The 22,862-nt window shown below is 38.8% G+C and overlaps 1 protein-coding gene across 1 annotated transcript; it reads left to right on the top strand.

The window, feature by feature from the left end:
* Positions 1-1,797: 1,797 nt before the first annotated feature.
* On the top strand, positions 1,798-22,856 carry ANKRD10 (ankyrin repeat domain 10; the record flags this gene model as incomplete). The annotated part of the gene is made up of 4 exons (XM_008937866.1): positions 1,798-1,902; positions 16,209-16,444; positions 19,516-19,611; positions 22,340-22,856. Coding segments are annotated over 4 exons (904 nt in total), but the record flags the coding sequence as incomplete, so codon positions are not given.
* Between the last annotated feature and the right edge of the window lie 6 nt (positions 22,857-22,862).

Below are 22,862 nucleotides of genomic sequence, written 5' to 3'. Positions count from 1 at the left end.
CACTTTCACCTCTTTAACAAAGGTAGAGGGGAAATGAAACAATTACAAAATGGTGAATTGAAGGCTGCTTCCATGGTGGGAAAATGTATTAGTGTAGAAGGCAAATCATCCTGGATTAATTGGTGCTAAATGACTTTCCATGTATGACAGTTAATAAAATTGTGTCCTCTGTTAAACACCTCTGGCTTCCTGTAGCTTCAAGAAAATCCAAGAATAGGACAAATTCAATAAAATTTGTTGGAAAGCAGTCTTCTCTTCATTGGCTACAGAGAGCCATTTTGGAAGAAGGGCTGTATGGCTCTTTGCTAATTACTAAGGACTCCAAGGAGTTTTCTGTTCTCTTCTATCTCCAAAATTTGTCAACTTAAGCAATTTTCCTTAGTTTGCAAGCAGGTAAATTTTGGTACAATTACTGTTCCCTGCTGGGGTGCTGAGTGGTTCCCTGTTTGGCTGAATATATGTCTCAAGCACTGGTAAACTGCCTTACTCTCAGTGAATTTGGAACAAAAACATGTTACCAAGTAAAAGACTGGGCAAGTAGAAAACTGAGAGTGTATAACACATCCAAAATGAATCTTCATATTTCAGGTATTTGTTGCCTCCTGTCTGTGGAGGTGGTAATAGGATGGTGTGTTGAATTCATTCACCTTTCAAACAGTTGTAGCCAGTGCTGTAGAGCTGGGGGGGATCCCTGTTGGTGAGGAGGCTGGGGAGCCAGTGTCTGTGCTGGGGCACTTCTGCACCTAGTGTTGGTGCTTTAGGGAATGGGGAAGCAGGACTGAGGCACATGCAGTTAGAACATGGTATCAGTGAAGCAGACAAGTGAAAGCTGTCAAATATTTGGAGAGAAGGAGTATGGGGAAGGAAGAAAAACCAAAACACCACCACTCCACCCCAGCCTGGCTATGCATGGAAGGTGTTGAGGACTGTGATAATTAAATCACATAACAATCAAGTAACTAAACATTTACTTGCTGCTTCAAGGCCATATTTCATTACAGATTCTCCTCTGTCCTTCCTGATGGTTAATTGCAAGCATTGAATTTCATCTGTAGCCAGTAGATCGTGGTGCATGGAATTTCCATGCTGACTGCCAGTTGCATTTGTAAAATGACTGCAGAGTCTCCCTCTTATCTGTGAAGATGGCTTGTCAAGTGTTGTGTGAAAAGCAATACACCACTCCCAGTGTGTTTGGCACTTCATGCAGAAAGATCAATGATTGACTGTGCTGGTTAACAGCAATGGAATGTAAATGGATAAGGACAGGAGTCAGTGTGTGTGTCTGGGGAGAGGGCTGGCCGTGCTGATGTTACAGTGGAGTTAGGCACCGTGCTCCTGACCTGGTGAGTATCTGTGGTGCAGGACAGTCCTGCCCAAGTGTGTCAGCAAGATCTGAGAGCAAGACAGTGCCACCAGCTTGGCCATGCTGCTTGAGTTTGGCCTGGCTTGCACAGTCCAACATATTGGGAGACAAAAGTGCTAGAAAATAGATGTGTTAGACTAACTTATGACAGTGGTGGATGCTGGGGGGTTAAGCTTTGCCACATATGACTGCTGATTGCCTAGTTGTTGGATAAGGTTTATCTTGTGAGGTAGATGCCCTTAGCACTACTTCTTGCTAAATATCTCATGTACACAACATCCTAATGCAAACATTAAAATAATAATAGTAATAAAGTACCTGATCCACTTGCCAGCTAATGAATGCTGCCTTTGTATATCTGCTTTCATCCTTAAAGTGAGGAATGTAAAATAAGATTTTTGACTTTTAGAAAGATAATGCTTGACAAAATGTAGTTTGTCTTTACAGGATTATGTTGGTGAAACTCCTATTCATAAAGCAGCACGGTCTGGTAGTATGGATTCCATAAGTGCCCTTGTGGCTCATGGGGCGCAAATAGAGTAAGTGAGGTCTTTTTTTTTGTTGTTGTTGATTGTTGTGTGTTGAACTAACTAACTCAGAGCAGTAAACACAGATACTAATGTCAGGGAAAAAAAGCCAAGCCAACAGACACCCTATCAAAAGACAGCTAGACATGTTCAACTGTAATGAAGCCCAAGATGTTTTGCATGTCTAGTAATAAAGTTTATTTTACCTAAGTGATACCAGTGTGCTACATTACTATTGAATTTATGTCTGAGATATTAAACTATTTATCACACTTCTGTTAGATGGCAACCAATTGTATGCTTTATCTACCCTGTAGTTACTTTTTACAACAAATTTACACTTTGCACTGGTAAATAAATATAGAAAACAATGCAAAAGCAACATTAAATGCAAAATACCATCTCACACACTCTTTGCAGGTAGATTAATACTGTTTTTTTAGTATATTGTGTATTTGCCCTGTTAACTTTTTTCTTTAAAGGTTTATGTACTGCAAAAACATTCAGAAAAATCTCACAAACTTTTGCAACTTACAGCATGGACAAAATGGATGCAGTTTTCACCTAGAAATGTTGAGTATAAGCTCTATAGCTTATAATAATGTAAATACTTTAGTAATTTATTTTAATTAGAACTAGCCTTATTATCTTAAATGGTAACTAGTTACTGTATGTTAACCTGCAATATGAAGCTTCTGAGTTGTAAGTGAAATAAGAATCACATAGTTAATTTCTTGTTTTACCCTTTGGTTTCCATCTTACTGTTTTTGTAATGCTGCCCTGACAAATCTACCTTAAAATTAACTTTTCCAGTAGTTTTGTAGAGTATTTAGGAAATACAGTACCTTTTAAGTTAATAGTGATGAACAAATTGCTTTATATGAAGAGATTGCTTCCTAGAAAATGGTGCTGAAGTAACTTACACAGCTGTCTTTGTCAGTTTGTGAAGCCAGGCTTAAATAAATTTATAAATTCCCATTTTGCACTCACTTTTAGATATCTTAAGATAAACTTGGATTTAAATTTACTGTGGAATTGAGCAAACCTTAATTATCATCATCAATTAGTATGTAATCTTGTGTATCCAATCAAAAGAGAAGTTGTGGAACTGCATAAAAAAACTAAAGAGTGATTTAAGATTGATGTCAAGAAGATGTTACAACTATAAGATTTTAAAAATCAGCTGAGTAACTGAGGTTGGAGATGAGGCTGCAACTTTAACTTGTAGAACTAAAATTTTCCTTTTTAAACATGAATTTGCAAGCCATAGGCAAAACACCTCTGTAAAATATGGAGAGTCATATCTGCCTTGGACCAAAGCTATTTGCAGCAGCAGTAGTGTAGGTTTATAGCACTTTTAGTGAATAGGGAATTTTGAATTCTCAGGTTTTTAACTCTGAATTCTGTGTTTCAGTAGGATAGACTTGTCACAAGTTGTGTAGGTAATTAAATATCAGGTCCTCTCCAGGTAATGGTAAAATCAGGGCTGCAAATGCAATAGGCTGGTGGAGCAACCCATATTTAGCCACAGAGGGGATCAGGACTTGTCCCTGTCACCTGCAGCAGCTAGCTATTGACTGACCAGGGTGAGGATTTTTGCCATAGACTCTAGTTTCCAGGCTCAGTATGTTAAATTAGGCCAAATCAAGGTATATGCTTTTGACTTTCATTTTGAGTTATCTGGGTTTGAAAAGTGGCCCCATATCTCTAATGCTTATGTTGATTTCCTGATTTCAGAGCATCTACATTTTCAGGATGCTATCAAAATTTTTCATTCCTTTAGTTGAAGGCTTCAGTTAGAAGAAAAGGCAGAGGGATTTTATCCACATCCTTGAATTATACTTTGTAGATATTAATGGAAATTATAATTGACTCTATAGAACCAAGGCAAGATTTTTACTAAATACAGAACTAAGCACTATAGAACTAAAGTGCTGATCTGTACTGAGGGTAGGTACTGGCCTTTTTATATGGGGATTAGATCTTCTAATCCAATTTTGTCTTCTTCATACAGTATCAAAATCTAGTTAGGTGGAGACAGAGGATATCCCTTGTGACTGCAAAATAGTCAAATGTGCTGCTTATACCTGTTATTTGTAGTGTATGTCCAGTGCTGCACCATCCCTAGTTATTTTTAATAGAAATTAGAGAACAGGGATGTTAAGATTTCATTATTACACTAACACTAGTAATCAGTAGTGTAATACTGCCAGAAATTTATTTTTTATTAATGAGTGATGATTGAAATCCTGCTGTTAAAATGAAGTAATTTGGACAAGTGTGATCTTTGATACCAGTGTTTGCTGTATTTCTACTTTATTCACTCCTTTGGTTATACTGGAAGCCAAAGAATATTGACAATAGTCCAGTAAGGATAAAAGGAAGTATTTTAGTTTGAATAAAATTGCCTCACTTGAATTGTTGTAGTTTATTTCAAGCTTGTCAGTGTATTGCTTTTGCAGAGAAATACAGTATGTTGCAGTCTCTAAATTTCATTAAGATGTTGTGTTGTTTTCCTAATTGATGAGAGAGAATTTGGGTCTCTATTCCTGTGTAAATTTTTAATAGTATTAAAAAAAAAAAATAATACTTGTACCCTAGTGAAAATATTTTGATTTTTTTTGTGGTATTTACCTTCTCATTTTAGCTGAAGCATATTCTGTGCACAGTATGTCCTACAGCCATAAAAATGGTTGCTCCACTAACTATGGTATTCATGGACCCTTGAAGAGGGGGAAGCAGGTGGTCACAATGTCCTCATATGAGTGAAAAGGTTTGCTGTGTAACTGACTTTTTAATGTGGATAGTACCTTTTAAAGTATCCATAATAAGTGCTGGATTTTCACTAAAAAGCATAATTATGCTATTTATGTATGGTTAATTGTGTGTTATTTATCATGATGACAAAGAAGTGTCCACAGCTCCTAATGGAGAAAAAGCCTTCTTGGTGCCATGTTTTGTTTTGCTCTTTTACACTATTTTTTTGAAATGCTGTGTATTCATCTAGTTACAGAGATCCCATCACAGCATGCATGTAAATCTAAAATTCAGCTACAAACACAGGACACTGCTGAACAAAAATAAAGCAGATGCAGCTGTTAATTATACTGATTTGAACTCACTTCTCTCTCACATCTGTTTCCATGCAGTTCACTTGTGCATTACGGCCACTTATTTCTGAACAAAAACTGCTCTGCAACTGTCATTTGAACAGTTGTGTATTCCTTATTGGCCTCATTTAGAGCTGGGGTAGAAGTTTCAAATTCTGTGTTATCCTGGGATAAAGAAGGGTGTAGCTTGTGGACAGGATGTGACACCATCCAGCTGAACACAGGTACTTGCTTCAGAGCTTTGTTGATCAAGATACTTGAATAGTAGCATGGGAAAGTTCTTATTTCCATGCTAGAAATCATAAGGCTTTGGGAAAAATGGGTGTGTTGATGGGGGGGCTACAAGATCCCAAAGAGATCCTTGCCTTTTTGGTTTCTTACACTCTGCTCTCCAGGTTTGGGAAGAAAACATGGCTGGGATTAAAACACCAGTGCATCTGTTTCTAGGAGATGACAGATGTATGTCATGATGTTGAGCTGTTTTAGGCAAATGCTTCAGCCACTTTTTCCTTAAAGCTGTCTTGCATTCGAGTGTGTAAATTCACTCCTTCACTTCTATGATGCCAGAAATGTCCCTTTTCTTGTGTTTAGTTCTTTAGCAAAAATTTTATTCTCATTCTTTGATAGTGGCTTAGGTTTCAACTCTTTGTAAATTCATGGTGTGTCACAAACTGCAATGAGTTGTTAAAAACAAAAAAAAGGCATCATTAATTTTTTCTTCACAGCCACTCTCCATCCTCCCTAGCAGAAATCTGTCCAGTGGGGATTTTTTTAGTGCTGCTGGATCAGCCCTGGGTGAGATTCTTGTAATAAGTTCTGTTTGAAGTGATTTGTTTCACATCATGACCACCCCCATGATATCTCAAGCTTTTGTTCTTTGCATCTGTGCTTTTGAGAAGTCTTGACTTTCTGAAATTCACTTTTAGTGAAGAGGCAGAAGAAGAGTGATGTGTAGATTTCATCATGATACTGCACAAATCAGCTGTTCCTTTTGTGCTGTAAACTCTCAGTTCCTTTTCAGCCTGAAGAGAACACTTATATGGCCTGTTCTTGAAAGTTCCCAGGGTTCAGAGATCTCCTTCATTAGCTTCTGGACTTCTTCCTGATTTCTTAACATCTTGGCCAATTTTTAACACTTGCTTTTCATACCTAGCTGCCTGGCTGACTGAATTACCAAACTTCTCCTACTGCACTGAAGACCATTTCTGGTGTTAACATACTTGTGAGGTGCCAATCCTCTGTTAACTTTTTCCTTTAGAAGCTGTATGGCCACATTTATTCAGTGTAAATGAATCAACATCCTACTTTCTTACAGTCATTTACCTAATCTTGAGGAAAATGCTTCAGGTTTTTACTGGCTTTTCATTTGGGAATAGGATTTAGGTGCTTTTTCAGCAGAGTAGTTCTTATCTGTTAATTAGTATATTTTATATAATCTGTTTTAATTACAATCAAAGCTTGCTAATTTCTTCCATGTTTGGTTTCATGCTTGATTGTCATCCTTGCAGAAGAACTTCAAGTGGTTTGTAGGAGGTCGTGGTCATGAAGGAAGGCAGTAATTTGGATTTAGTCTCAAGGAAAGATTGGGAAGTGCTGGAGCAGAAGGTACATGCATGTTAAACCCATAAATCACAGTGGAAGAGAGACTCAGTCTTAGAGTAAAACAGGATGAAAAAGGACATTTTCCACTTAGAGTTTGAATAACTAGAGGAAGCTGAGGCAAACTCTTACCCCTGGGTTCCTGTTCAGTTTGAGGGTGGATTATTCTTAGTGGGGCTGGAATAACAATAGTTAAGTGACTTGAGTTCAGAAAGAGAGAAGAATGTGAGAGGTTGTACTTTTTGTAAAGAAGGTTAAATCCTTCATTAAAGCAATGATATTTTATGACCTTTCTGGAACATAAAAGAGGTTCCCAGAATATGGGTCAGCTTGATAGGGGAGCTTACTCATTACTGATCAGCCTTTGTGATTTATAGCTCTGGCTTCTCCGCTTCTCTTCGCTCCAAAAGAGACAGATAAAGAACACTGAAGTGTTGCCAAGACTTTTAAATGAGGATTTTAACATTTTAAAACAGATTTCTGATAGGAATGTTAGGACTTTTTGTTGGGAGTGATGTGCCTTCCTACATGCTACTGTGCTAACGTTCACTGTGCAGCTTCCCTTCAGGTAGGCTTTGCTTTTCTGTAAGAGAGGTTGTTACTGGCAACAGAAACCTGGGTGCCATGAAGTCAGGTGAAGAAACCCAAGTTACAAAGTGGGACTTGGCCAGAGCACGAGTTGGATGCAGTGGAAGTTGCCAAAGAGAACACTCTGAGTTCTGATGGTTAGTCCAGACATCTGTGGTGGTGATGGGTGCTGTGCTTGATCCGATGCTTGTGGACTGGGTATGTAACAAGAGAATTGTTAATTGTGAGGCATTTGCTCTGACTTCTGTGTTGATTTGGAATTTCTTTACTAGTCTAGTTTGTGTCTTTTCAATGAAGTTGGTTCCAGTACAACCTTTGAACCTGAGCAAAACACGTTAAGCAGTTGTGGCACAGCCCTGACCACGCCGATGCTTGTGGACTGGGTATGTAACAAGAGAATTGTTAATTGTGAGGCATTTGCTCTGACTTCTGTGTTCATTTGGAATTTCTTTACTAGTCTAGTTTGTGTCTTTTCAATGAAGTTGGTTCCAGTACAACCCAGTACCTTTGAACCTGAGCAAAACACATTAAGCAGTTGTGGCTCTGACCACGTTCAAGTTGGGCAGAGAAGGTTTCTGATGTGTGTCATCCTACAGATTGAGACATACCTCATTGCCTGGAGGCTTAACAAACCCTGGAGGAGGTTTGGCCACTGTAGCTTTGGGAAAATGTCACTATTCTGCTTCAGCTTCTGTTGCCTTATTTGTGTTTTGCTTGATGTTGCTCACAAACCCTGGAGGAGGTTTGGCCACTGTAGCTTTGGGAAAATGTCACTATTCTGCTTCAGCTTCTGTTTCCTTATTTGTATTTTTGCTCACACGTGGTAGATAATTTTTCTTTTCCGTTGAGGAAAATCTTAAGTTTAAAAAAGCCTTATGTGGAGCTCACTTCAAGTGGTTTTATGCACTTCAGCAGTTTCTGAATTCAAAGGATCTTCTGTCTGCTTGAGTAAGAGCATCAAGTTTTTTCACAAAAAAAAAGAAGACACACAAAAATTTTCTGTCATTTGATAGTCTCTCTCTCTGTTCCTCTTTAGGAAAATTAATTAATCCATCTAATACCTTTTAGTCTTTTCATTCTTGATTTCTCTCCCCCTTCCCCTCCCTTGGGCACAAAAGTACTTCAAAATTCATTTACCTCTTTAATTTTATTCCTAAGGTCTTACTGCCCATGCTTTTTGTACTAAATCTCTCTGACTTTATTCCATGCTTGGCAGCTTTCTAATTTTAGGCTATCATTGTTTTTTCAGTTGACATGTTCAGGAGATTTATGATTTTATTTGCTACTAGAGGCATCTCAGCAGAATCTTCATTACAAGGCTGTTTATCTCTTGAAGTCAGAGTTTGCCCTGAACCTTTTCTTAGCAGTCTTCCATAATGATTTCTGCAGTTTAAGCAACTTTATCTGCAGCTCTTGGTCTGTTCCTAGAAACATGATAGCAGCAGCAGTGGTGGTTGTAGGTACCCATACAGCTGGCTGACTAACTCTTACATTGTCTTTGGACTTGGCTGCTGTACAAAAAAGATGCTTATTTGGAATTTCTTTTTGCTAATAGCTAGGAAATATTGATTTTCATTTTGATAGGGAAGTTCTGCTATGCTGTGTTGCAATCACATGGTTGTTCTAAGAGTTACCATAGTCTTTCATGCCTTCTTTTTGTGAGTTGTGTTTAGGAATCACTTCTTGCATAATTGGATGTTAATTTAAAAGCAGAGTTGTAAAGTTTACTTGCAAATGTGGATCATTTTTACAAGAGATACTGAAAAATCAAAGTCCACTGTTTGAGGCTTTTCTTAAGGCATATCAGTTGGAATATAGATACAGCAAGAAATCACTGCCTAGTGGTGATGCTTGTAGTACTTCTGATGTTGCCTGTTATGGTTAATGAATTCCTTTTCCTGCCAGCATTTGCTCAGTCATGAATTGAAGTATCTAGGAGCTGATTATAGTGGCATAATCTGTAGCCTTGATTTTGATGGGGAAAAAAAGTGTCTTCACAAAGAAGAGCTTCCTTCTTTCCAGTGTATTCACCTTGTTCTGCTTCTGGAGGGTGTTGTGAGAACTTCTGCTGTTGTTTTTATGTCTAAAATAATTACAGCTGCCACATATTTTGTTGTGAAATAAAAACTTGGCACCAACTTGTGCTTTTGTAGATGCCCAGGATGTAATTTTAGCATGAATTTTTATAGCTGTCCCCAGCAGTGACACACGTCTGTTTAGTTAAGAATATTTTTCTCTTGGTATCTGAAAAAAAAAAAAGTTCAAAACTATTTCATAACTTTTATATTTGGACACCAAAGGGTTAAAACACTTTTAGTACTTTAAAATAATTTTGCTTTAGAAATTTTAGACTAGTATACTGATGTTTATATAGGAAACGTTTTTTTTCCTCACTGTGGGCATTGTAGTGTTCTGATCTTTTTCTTTTTTTTTTTTTCCCCTCTTTCTTCTTTTGTTTTGTTTTAATCCTTGTATCTGCTAATTTTTGTATAGGAATAGTTACTAATTCTTTTGAGATACAGCCTACTAAATTTAAAGTAATTGAAGCCATGAGTTGACCGGTAATTTTAATCCATTCTATGTAAATTTCAGTGAAGAACTGACAAATTGGTTTCAGGATGGAAGTAATAATGCTTTAAAGGCATAAAAGGCTTAGTATCTTGTTGGGAAGGTGGTCACATGATAATGGCTTACCTATTGAATAACGTGCTACAGCACTTTATGTATGTTAATGTAACTTTGACTCTTGATGTTGCCTGCAAATATGTGATCCCTTATGATATAAGTTTCCTGTTTATGCACCATTGCCCGTTTAAATCCAACAGAAGATTCTGAAACTGTAAAAACTACACATGTCAATGTTTTACAGCTACGTAATTCGAATTGACTTGATTTTTTCAAGTAATCCTAGAAAGGGGGAGCATTCCATATAGAAACTGCTGAAACTGCCACAGGTGCTTCTCCGAAAACCTTACAGTTGTGGCATTGAATGTTCAGTATCGCTTCCTTTCTGCACACAAGGCATACTGTTGAGGTATTTGTTGCGGTGATTGGTTTTAATGCTAATCTAGGAATTCAGATATAGAATCTATAGATTTGCATGCTTTGCTTACCCTAATTTACGATTATCTACATTTTTATTTGTAAACTAACAATAGATAAGTCGAGCTCAGTGTTTTTTAACAGATATTACGTTGCTATACGAAAACCGTGGTTTATTTTCTTAGATTGTCGCATGGCATTAACCAAAAAAAAAAAACACAGTAAGCTGCAGGTGATGTGATCACGATTGAAAATGAAACCTGTAGGAAAAGTTTTTTTGCCTATGTGAATGGTTTTTTTTCCAAAAAGATTTACCGTTGACTTTTTGTAGCCAACGTTTGTTTTGTTTTTCAAGGTATGTGACATTATAAGTGGATGATAGTGTGCTTCAAACGTGTTTCTGTGCTAAAGACACATAGAAATGTACTTGCTTTTTTCTTGCAATAAGTATAAAAAATAACAATTGAAACAACTTAGAATGAAGTTCTTTCAAACTCAATTCAGTGTCATTGTGAGAAGCAGAAGTCTTTATCTTTCTATGGATCCTTCTAAGAGTAAATTTTATAAGTTATCTTGACCTGAATCTTTCTTACACCAAGGTAGTTTTGGGTTATTTGTTTGGATTTTTTTACTTTCTTAGTAACTTAATCATAGTAGAAGTGTCTTGCTTATTTTTTTGAGAACTTGCCTCAGCTTGCTTCCTTCCTTTAGCAGAGTTCTCAAAGCAACAAACTGTGGATAGACTGAAATAATAAAAACATCCTTCTCTAAACTGAAAGTTAACTCCACGTTTCTGTCCTCCAGTCCTGTTTGGTCAGATAACATTTCTTTCTTTTGGTTTGGAACAATTCTGTCACATTCACAGCTAGCATTTTGGAAAACATTTCAGAAGAAGGAAACATAAACATCTGTCTTCTTTATAGCTGCTTTAATTTGATACCAGGACTCTCAGATGAACTGGGCCTTTAAAATGTGAATTCTGATGATTTCAACCAAAGGGAGAAAAATATTTAAAAACCCCAAAAAGTCTTCTTCATGCCAAGATTAGTCAGTTTTGAAGACTGCCTGTGGACATCGCTTGATGGAAGAAGAAAAATGTGTTGCACTGGAGAAGCTGTGTGAATAAATGTAAACACAAAAGTCAGAGCTTTAATATATAACAGTGCACATTCTGAGTTTATTTATAAAACATCTGCCACTACTACAATTCAGGTATTAAATGTAATCAGTCAAGGAAATTCAAGATCACAGGCTCCCACATATCCATATCCAGACTTTCCTTGACTTTTTATCATGTTTTTTTTTTTCTATTTTAGAATAACTTTATAATACAAAAACATCTCTTTCCAGTTGTGTTTGTCTGTCGTCTTTAGCTTTGGAGTTTGCATCTCATACTTCCATACTTTGAGGAAAACAGGATGTCTTCATCCTTCCCAGCTCCTGGATTTTTAGCCTGCAAGAAGGCTGGGGGTGATAGTACCATGATTCATGATACTAGTGGGTTCTAATTTGTTCTTCATGATTCTAATTTGTTTCTAGTGATAAGAATTACATGAAAATAATAAATAAACTATAAAGCATAAAAATACTGTCAAGTGAAAGAAGCTTAAAAGGACTCAGTTGTTTTTCAAACACTTGATATGCTTTGGAAATGGTGCAAGGTTTGTGTTTTTGAAGTGTAGAGTGAATTGAATTTCTAACCACTTAACCAAAAGTGCATTTAGTCCACACAGTGAAGTAAGGACATTTTCTCCCATTTGTCAGGTCAAGCCCTGATGTGTTCCTGTCCAGAGCAGGTGCCAAAAGGGGAATTGTATTTTCAGAGCTTGGGTTTTGGTGTCTTTTTTTTCAGTTTTCCTGCCTGCTCCTGGAACTGGACTCACCTCCCTCAGAGATGTCTTCAGTTTTTCACTGTGTCTTTTTTACTGGGGAGAGAGGGGATTTAAGGCTTTGGAGCACAGCTGTCTGTTTTGACAGTAACTAGGCCAGCCTTTAGAAAACACTGCACCAAGTCATTGAGTGCTATTTAATGAAAGACTGGCTAATGAGGAAATGGTTTTGGTGTCTCAAGGTTTAGCCTCATTTTCTTTTCTATGATAAGACTTTCTTCCATCCTTCCATACCTTCCTTACTGGTAGCTTCTTCCCTCAGAAGATCATCTTTGAAAAATACCAATCTGTATAGCCTATAATTTGCCTAGTCTTGTTTCAGCTAGGTAGCCCACCTTACAGAAAAACTCTGAAAAGGAACATAAGCTTGTCCTTAAGTGTGGCATCTTTGGGGAGAAAAAAACAAAATAAAAAATAATATTAAAAAAAAATAGGAAAAAAACACCCCAACCCAAATAAAAACCCACCCACAGAACCTGCAGGAAACTTTAGTACTCATTTTTAAATTCTGAGTAATGCAGTTACAGAAATAGAGCTCTCGTGTTTGCTGCCTGGTTAGCAGTAACAAAAGGGCAGCCTGCCTGAAGATTTAATTTCCAACAGTGTGTTCTGAGCTTTGCAGCTTCCTCTATTTCAGGATGTTTAGGGTAAAAGATCAAAACTGGATGGGTGGAAAGCTTTTTATTTCAAGAGACACGAAATTTTGATGTATTTCTGTCCATGTCTAACAGTTTACTTTTTTTTTTGCCACTGCTTTTCCTTCATAGCCCAAGTCTTGAAGTTACTGTCAGATATAATATCCTTTACCAAATCACCTCCTTTTTCTTTATATAGTCAGCTGTGAAAAATTGGAAAAAATACCTTTCAAGGGACATCTCTAATAACTGAAGTAATTAAAAATTTACCTAAATACAGTAATTACGACTTTGAGTCTAATAATGGAGTCTGCATACAGAATGACTCTTAGGTTCTTAGCTCGTGGACTAAGCTGAGGTAGCTGCTGCATTTTCATACTTGGGCAGCATCTGAAGTAGACCAGACAGTGGGGATTCAGTAACAGATGTATTCCCAATCCATTTGGCTGCTGCTCTAACAGGGTAGTTCCCCTCCAAGTTCAGCTTAGTGCTTGTAAAGAAGGGTCCAGCAGATCTGGCTTTCTAACTCATTCAAGTACTCAAGGGTTTCCAGAAGGACTGTATAGGGCTGTGTTTTTCTGCTACACACTCAGAATCCTCACAGTTTTGGCAGTATTTCTACATACCTTGGAAATATGTAAAACTCTTCCAGTCTGGTAAAACCCCTGATACCTGTTAGAAATATTCTCTTTCCTACTTTGAGCATATGGGTAATTGAGTTAGCTGTGTTTTCTTGGGTTTTATGGTGAGCTACTACAGCATAGCTAGCTCTTGCTGCTTTTTGTATTCCCACTGACAGATTTTTTTCTGCCTAGAGACAGCTAGAAAAATCAGCTTAAAGAAATAGGTCTTTTTTTTTGTCTTTCTACCTTGTTTTTGAGAGACTTAAGATCTTGTTCCTGCCAATTTTGTCAGCTTCTCCTTTTCTCCTTCCCATTAAACACTGGAATGCAGGCCAGTTTAACTGAAATGTCAAAGGATTTGAAAGGCCTAGTATAATTGAGCTTTGATTAAATTAATGGAAATTGGCAACTGGATATAGAAAAGATATATTAATTCTGTTCCCACTGAGAGCGAGCAGAGAGAACTTAACAGTTGTGTTTTCTTTTCTAGCAGTTGGACAGCCAGTTTCTAAAGTAATTTTCTCAAGCTGTAATCTCCTTTGATTTGATTTGATTTTTTTTCTCTCATTTTCAGTACTAGCTTCTGAACGTTTGATGTTTTCTTGAAATTGATAGGCTAAATTCAGACCCAGAGTTTCAAGAGAGACATTCCTAAGCTCAGAAGCAAGAATGTTACGTCCAATGTGCTTGAGTCCCTTGAAAACCTATTCAGTACTGTCAAAATACTCATGTAGAACAAGTACATCTTTGTCTACCAGCTCAGAGTAGGCTGTCCAGGAAAAGATGGGAAAGGTGGCAGATCTAAAAATATCAAAGGTCATTATATTTTAAAATCTGACAAACACTAACTTAAATATAATTTATTTTGATTCTGGGAAACTTAACTTCTGTTTCCCAGAGATTGGTCATGAAACCTTACACACTTGCTCTTAGTTTGTACCTCTCCAAATGCCTCTGGCAGCTTAGGTTGACATTCCTTTGGGGAATGACAACTTGTAGCCTGTCTTACAGCACATTCTTTAAAGCAGAGTTATTCAGTAACATTTTCTAAGTTCACTTCTCCAAGTTTTCTTAAATCAGGTGGTCACACCATGTCATTTTGGTCATTTTAATCTTTGCATGACTTTAATTTGCTCTTGTCTATATTTCCTTTACTGTCCTTTTGGGGCTTGCAAATTTAAAACCTATTTCAGACAACTGAGCTGTTTTTGACCAAAACAGACACGTTGAATTTTCTCTATTGAGTTGTCATTGTATTTGGTTATGTCTGTATGGTGCAAATACCCTTTAGCTTCAAGTACCCTTTATTTGTGTTAATGCCATTCATATATTGCCTGCACTGGGCACACAGAGCAGATTATTCTCTTTGCAGCCATCTTTTTGGTATTCAAAGCTAATACCTCTACTTGAGGTTTCATTTCTTTTGACTAATTAGGCTTTTCAGTCTTCTAAAGTCTTACTTTCTAGACTACTCTTGGCTGCTGTTCTCTGGATTTTCACAAGTAGTCCAAGTAAACACTGAATTAGAATACTGTAGTATGAAATGAAATTACCCTCATCCAGCCTAATGATTTTTTTGATTTGGTAGTATTTTGACTTCTGAATTTTGTGTAATCCACCTGTGTCCATTTATGGATTCAGTCTCGCTGTAATGGTTTCTAAAGTGTTGGTTTAGTCTCATATTTATAGCAAAGAAGTTGCAATGATCTAGGAAGTAAAGCTGAAAATTGTTCTTTGTCTTCTTTGGATGAGCTGCAGCAAGTTGTTTTCTACTTCATTTGAGTTTCAGCAGAACCAGGTCTATTAATCTTCTGACTTCTTATTCTGTTGGCTGGTCTGTTTCTGGATTTTTAAGTAATGGACTTGTCTAAACTACTGAAGCCAAGAAACAAAACCTCAGTTTTCTGACTACTTAGATCTGTCTGGAAAGGTGGGAAAAACCTGAGGAAAGATTTATTGGCATCCTTTGCTTCACAATCTAGGTTTGTCATTTCTAGCCCTCTTGTCTCCTCTTTTATGCACTTAATTATAAAGTTAGCCTGTATTTCTAAGCACAGCCATACTGTATGTTTGTGTAAATGCACGTGGTACAGCAGCCTTTCAAATGAAACCTGCACCTCTGAATGTGCTGCCTGATGTCATTAGAGTATTCAAAACCCAGTGCCATCCTCCTGCATGGAAAAGTCTTGGTTCAAATAAAGCAAGTCCCAACACTTATGATGTCACACACTTTGAAATGAGAAACAAACCAGAAAAAAAGAAAAAGTCTAAGCAAAGCATAACTTAAGTATAGCATCTTTACCTATCTATCTTCTTCTATATATGTCTATATTTTATCATTAGGAAGACTAGTGATGATGTTGTTACTTTAGAAACCACAATGCCATGGACAATTGTCAAGTCATGTTAAGTTTGTTTTGAGTATTTGATCTTTTGCTCAAGTTAAAGCAATAGATTGCAGAGTAAACTGCAGAAGATGGGAAAATTCAAGGCTTAAGTTAGTCTGAAGTTTATGTAAAGATCAGATACTTCAGACTATTTTAGAGTAAAGCATTTTGGGAAGTTTAAATAGGAAGATGGTTTTTTTTTTTTTTAAGGCACATAGTATATTGATTTTAATTTAAAGTGTATTGTCTCCCAAATCTTGCTTAGAAGCCAGATATATGTGTGAAAAGTTAGTTATAAAACTAAGATTGATAACTAATTTCTTAATGGAGATTTGCTAAGTGTATGTTTTCTCTCATCACCCACAGATAGATAGTCAGTAAGGGCAGCAGCAGCAGCAAGCTGGCCTGATGAATGAGTGTAATTCAGTTTCTTTGTGTTGTACAGCTTGAGAAATGCCAGTGGCCTGACAGCAGCAGACCTTGCACATACCCAGGGCTTCCAAGAGTGTGCCCAGTTTCTCTTGAACCTCCAGAACTGTCACCTGAATCATTTCTATAGCAATGGCACCTTAAATGGGGTTCATCAGAACGCAGGTCCCAATCCATTCAGTGGTGGGACAAGTCGAAAGAGATCCTTTGAAGATATGGAGTCTGCTGGAGTGAAGAAGGCTAGAACAGAAGGTGAGAGCCCAGAGGTAAAAGGGATGGGGTGATGCTGTTGCTGAGAAAGGAAAATAAACATTTTAAAGCCTTCCAGAGTGGATGTTGAGTATTATTATTGACAAACTCCCATGCATATCTAAATTTCATAGACCACGAGAAGCAGATGAATGCAGTTATTCCATGCCACAAGATCCCAGTTTTCCCTCTCATCATCTTGGTGTGTTCAGAAGTTTCTATTTCCAGAGAGTGCTAAAGTTACATGATGCCAAGAATAATATGTGGAGGAGTAGGAGCTGAAATTGGCTTCTACTCCCTCCTCAATTTCTTCTCCTTCAAGAGAGCCAAATAACGTGGTGTTAATTCACAAAGATGCCAGATGTTCTGATGGGGTTTTTCCACTTCAGGATTAATTCACAGTTCAAAATCCGTTCCCTAGATAAGACAGATGAAGAAATTTAGTGCAAAAAGGTTTCTCAAATTGAGAGGGATTATGTCTGTGACATTGTTACCATACTTTAAGTTTCCAGGGTGTTCTGAGGGGAGCTGATGTCTTGCAAGAGGGTGTTAGAGTAGAAGGAGCCCTGAGGATTACTGCTCAGCCTCGTGCACTGAGGAAGCTGCTGCTTCCTCTGTCAGCAGTGATGTGACAGCACAACCTCAAAGGGATTTTTTTGTTCTTACTAAAAAGAACACAGCATTCTGCACTCAAACCTCATTTCTGTTTCCTGTGTAGCACCAGGAAAGGGATTTTGTGGGTCTTAACTGAAGAAGCCTTTTTCAGTTAAAAGTTTACAGTGTTTTAACTTGCAGTGAGCCAAATGGAGTGGGCTCAAACAGTGCTTTAGTTCCAGATAACAAGAGAGGAACTGACACCCAATGTTTCTAAACATGACATGGACAAGATAAATCAATATTGACACACTGAAGTATTTGCTGTAGTACTTGCTATCCAGCCACCTTTCCAACTATACCCAGAACAGGGGCCTCCAGTGGGGTACTCCCCAGCAAATCCCAAACAGGGTGTGCTGTTTCAGGAGAAAAGTGCCTGTGAGCAGGTAAATGCCAGGCTGCTTTACAGGAATAGCACCCTGAAGTCACTACATAGAATGAGAAAATGTGGGGATGGCCCTGGATAGCTATTTTTGTTCTGTGTTGCCATGAAATGGCAGCATCTTCACTGCATTTCAGCATAAACTTAGTCCAGGGGATAAGCTAGATCAGAGATCTAAGCAGTTACAGAGGAGACAACACCAAGTCGCACCAGGGGAGGTTTAGATTAGACATTGTGAAATATTTATTCACAGGGTGAGTTGTCAAGCCCAGGGAAGTGGTGGAGTCACCATCCCTGGAGGTATCTAAAATAAGTGTGGATGTGGTGCTGAGGGGGATGGTTTAGTGGTGACCTGGCAGGGCTGGATCAATGGTTGGATTTGATTTTAAAGGTCCTTTCCAACCAACCAATTCTATGATTCTATTTCAAAGAAGCAGAGTAGGAAATTTCCAAAATTTACCAGTATGACTTTAAGACCTTTGCAAACAAAGCCAAAAGGTTTTTTTTAAGAGTAATTTAAGAGAGAATATCCCAACTGCAGAAGCTGAAGTTTCTAATCTGACTTCTATGCCCTGGAAGATGCCAGCATTGGTAATTACTGATCAACTGAGAAAGTCTGTTGGAATGGGCGTGAATTGCTGTTCTTCAAGCAATTTGTTAGCACTGGAGCTGAGTAGTGAACAGTCACCTGGTGCTTAGCTGGACTTTTTACAGAACTAACCCAATTTTGTGGTAATTTTACCCTTACCAAAGCTCCACTGATCCATTGTCCTTTAAAGACTGTTTGCACAGGAGATTCCGGATGTTTGCAGAGAGCAAAGTCTGTGTTTGGAAGTGGTGTTTGCAGAGAAGAGGCAGGTTTTGGTGGCTGCACCCCAAACAGAACAATCAGGGCTTTGAAAAAAACCAGCTTCTGGTGAGCAAGCACAGTTGGAAGAAGAGAAAAACTTGAGCTACCCTTTGCCTTGGAATAGCCAAACTGGGCAGTGGGTGGGAGCTCCTGAGGTGTGAGGTGGTTTCCATGCACACACCTCTCTCCCATGGGCTGCACAGCCTTAAAAACACCTCCTGCCCCAAACAACACTGCTGCACGATAGCCTGTCATACAAATAACTCCTCTTCAGATGGGATGAGTCCCCAAGATGAAGCTGAACTGCAATCAGTGCCCCTTTACACCAAATAGCTTTTAATTTTGTCTTTAAAACGTCCATTTTCCAGGAATTTCATTCCTGGGCTGGTGGGTGGAGGGTGATGCAGACCAAGGTCCCAGAGCTGCCCTCACAGCAGCCCTGGTCCTGTCTCCTGTGGCCCTGGGCAGGGCAGGTTTGGCAGCGTGCTGCTGGATGTGCCACACACCACGGGCAGCCTCACAAGCTGCTTTGGGGTGTTCTTTGTGAGGTGGGCATGGGGGGTGTACACCTAGGTAACTAGAAAAAATGCCTTCTCCTAGTTTAGGGTGGTTTGAAGCCCACTGATCCAAGGGCCCTGGTCTCCTTTAAGCCCTGTGGGGTCTCTCTAGCCCAGAAACACTTGAGCAATTATTGAGAAACAATTTATGAAAACTTGTGTAGTGCCTGAGGTGGTGAGAGCTGCAGCCTGATAAAGCAGCTCTGGATAATGCAGCATTGGGAGCATGTGGCTGCCCAGAGAGGGGTGTTGGTGTCACTGGGATCTGCCCCTTGGGAGCAGTCCAGGCTGACAGGGGCCAAATCTATATCTAGAAATCTATAAATCCTAAATCTGAGTCACTTAAACTGCTCTTTACTCAATCTACTAGTATGTCAGGCTAATAATTGGTTGATATTTGGGTGCAAAGCCTGATAGGTATACTGGTAATCCTCCATTTTGCAGGATTCAAATGAATGTGCAGATAGCATTTATTTACACTGCATTTGGAATCTCAGACGTGTCAGCTTTCAGACAAATTTCAATTTCTTTGTGAAAAGCTTTTTATATTTAATAATCCAAGTCCTCATCTGTTTTTGGCAGAGTTTTGAAGCGTGCAGCAGGGACTAACCACAACTTTTCTTTTTCTCAGCTTACAGCTTTGATGGCTTAATACCCATGATGAACGGAGGCGTTGAGGACGATGCTGACAATATGCACGTTGATAGAGAGTTTGCTGTTGTATCAGGTGGGAGTGGACAGTTTCCTGTTAGCTACAACAACACTCAAATGGTTGAAGACACGAAACAACAGGAGAGTCCTTCTGTTGGACCAAAAGAAATTGAAATATACACTGTTTCTGCCATGCAAACCCCTTGTCGTTGCAAGAATCAATACGCATTTTATTTTTAATTTAAGCCTAAAAACCAGTCCTTTATTTTTGCACATTGTTGTCTAGTCTTGAAAATCTATTGTATTGCTGTCCCACCCATTCTGCTGGGGGTTTAGTAGGTATCTAAAAGTAGCTGTTTCACACAATCTATTGTAATTGTGGAAGAGAAGGTTTATGAGCAGTGGATGATTATTTCAGATAAACAGAAATCCAGGATGGCTGGTTCACTTCAAACCTGAGGCTTGTGTTACCTTGTGCCTTGTTTTCAGTGGCTATAATTTCAGGTTCAAGAAAATTCAGAAATAATTTAAATTATTGGTTTCATTTCCATGAAATAGATTTAATAAGACTAGACAGGGAAACATATCCTAGTGCTTATATAACTTTGAAAATAATGTGTGTTACAACGCAGCTGTATTCAAAATACTCCAACAAACACTGAAAAAAAAATGGCATAGGCATGTGCCACGTGCTCAGAATTTATTCAGACACTGTGGCATAAGTACAGGATCCTGCTGTGGGTTTTTTTAATGGAAATTAAAGACTGGACATCACAGATCTTAAACTAGTACTTAGAAGTACTGTACCTTGGAATCGAGTTATTGTGTTTTGTACCAATCTTCATGAAACAGTCAAAATATTACTAGTATTAGGGAATATTAATGCTCCAAGTTTTTTTAAGGGCTGCTTAAGATGCTTTTTTTTTTTTTGTGAGCCCAGGTTGTGCAGAGGGTTTTGATTAAAACTGTCTTGGGCCACTTTTTCCATGCACTTTGTAGGTAAAGGACTTCCTAAGTGCATTATTCAGAAATTCATTTCTGACTTGCATTTGTTCTGTGATAAGTATGTTTGTGCTTTGTACCACAGAGCAGGTTCACCAAAGGGAATTATAATCAACAGATATTTTAATATATTAGGAATATATATATACACACATATATATAAAATCAGTACTTAAAAATTAGAAAGTGTTCTTATTTATGGAAAAATGATTGTCTTTCCTAAATATACTCTATGACTCTAGGTGCTAATTTTTAACAAATAATAAAGTTCTACAATTATTACTAGAACTATTCATTACCTACTTTTGCATATGAACTAACAGTAGTGCCATATTTATTAAATCTTCCTTGGCAAAGCCAGCCTGTAGGGACTTCTTTTTAAACAGTGAAAATTTTGCACTTTTCAGTGAATAAACACGATGTGAAATTCCTCCTGTGTGTTTTCCTCACTGAAACATTAGCCTGGACGTCTCCAGGGGTTTGGGTTTTTAGTTTTCAATAATAACTTGTGGTTAGTGAGTCCAGCTGATGCAGTTGACTCCTCTTAGCACAACCAGGGAGGTACAAACCCAACTCATTCCTTGGTGGGATGTCTCGCTGCACGCCAAGTGTCGGTCCCATAACCCACATTTCAAATAACACATGCAAAAGACTAGCAGAGAACCAAGACTTTGGGTTCTTCCTTGTCAGACAGTGGTGCTCATTACGTGTCACTTAACCAGGAACTCAGTGTTCTACAACTGTGGGAAGTCCCCAGCTTCAGTTCAAGCTTCCTGGCTTGAGTTGGAGGCACACAGGAGATGAAATCCTCATTGGCACGTGGGTTTATGGATGGATGGGTGCAGAAACGTGTGTGCATGCAGCCAGCAGTAACAGCAGACTCTTTAAATGTCACCATGCAGTTTGCCTTGCTCATCTTTACCCACAGAGATGTAAATTTGAGCTGTCCTTTACCAGGAGGCATGTTTAAGGCAGAATATATCCCCCATCTCCTGTGCTAGTACTCTGAGTACCACTGCAATAAGTTTCAGACATACTGCTGAGATCTGTTTATGGAAATAAAAGCTATTGTGCTAATTGCTACTTTTGAAGGAGAATTTGCTTTAAAACAGCTGTCAGTGGGTTTTGCATGCCGAGTTTTAGAATTTTGTTTCCTGCTCCTAATCCTTTTTCCAGTGTTCTGTGCACTCTGCTGTTGCTGTTGTATGGCATTTTGCATGTGGATTGTACAGATGCTATGAGCAACTTATAACTCAGCTGCCTAGGATGTTATCTAGCAAGCTGCTGGATAAACTGAAGCACTTTCTGAATAAAGGAGCTTTGAAACATTTTATATTAGCACCCCAACAGAACATTTATTTGACCACTTTTAGTGTATACTGTACTGTGAGAGTTACCACTGAAAAGAAAAAAAGAACCACAGACAAATGACAGCTGAAAAATTAAAACCCCCCAACCCTTCACCCTCTCACAGATACTCATACCTGGTATGTAGATAATCTCTCATCCCAAGAGGGGTTAAGGTGGACAGATGCTTTTCATTCCACCTCCCAAAACACTGCCCGGAGTGTCGCCTGCTACACTTCACCTCATGCAGCTAAAGGAAGAAAATCCTGAGCAACTGAAACATTGGCTTGGCAAAGTTTAATGCAGGCCTGTGTACACAGTGCCTGTAGCCAGGCAGCTGCATTTTCAGGGTGACTGGGTAGATTTGAGGTGGTCAGCTCTCGGCGTAGCGGAGACGTTTTGCTGTGTTTCCATTTACTGGCAATTGTTGGTGACAGGTGTATTTCTCAATGCAGATATGAATAGCAGTAGCACCCTATTGAATGCACTGACAAATGGATGTGCCATCAATGGACATTTGGATTTCAGCACCGCCCAGCAGCTCGGTGGGATGGATGCCAGGCCTGAGGAGGGTTTGACATTAACCCCTAACGGAGTCCTTCCCGGAGTCACATCTCCCGCTCGGCATCGAATCCACGCCAGCAACGGCCCCGAGGAGCCCGAAAAACCCCTGGGCAACCCCACGGAGATGTGTGGGTCCCTCCACCTCAACGGCAGCCCCAGCAGCTGCGTCTCCAACAGGCCCTCCTGGGTGGAAGACCCCGGAGACACTCTGCACTACGGACACTATCACGGTTTCGGGGATACGGCCGAGAGCATCCCCGAGCTCAGCAGCGTGGTGGAGCATTCCAATTCTGTCAAGGTGGAACAGAGATATGACAACACTGTCCTAGGCACAATGTATCTGTATCACGGTTCCTAGATGGCTCACCTTGACAGCCAAGTCAAATTGCTACCAAATGAAACCAGGGGGGGAAA

Source organism: Merops nubicus, unplaced genomic scaffold, assembly GCF_000691845.1.
Source record: "Merops nubicus isolate BGI_N331 unplaced genomic scaffold, ASM69184v1 scaffold22620, whole genome shotgun sequence".
NCBI classification, from domain to species: Eukaryota; Metazoa; Chordata; class Aves; order Coraciiformes; family Meropidae; genus Merops; species Merops nubicus.
This window is presented reverse-complemented; position numbering and strand designations above follow the sequence as displayed.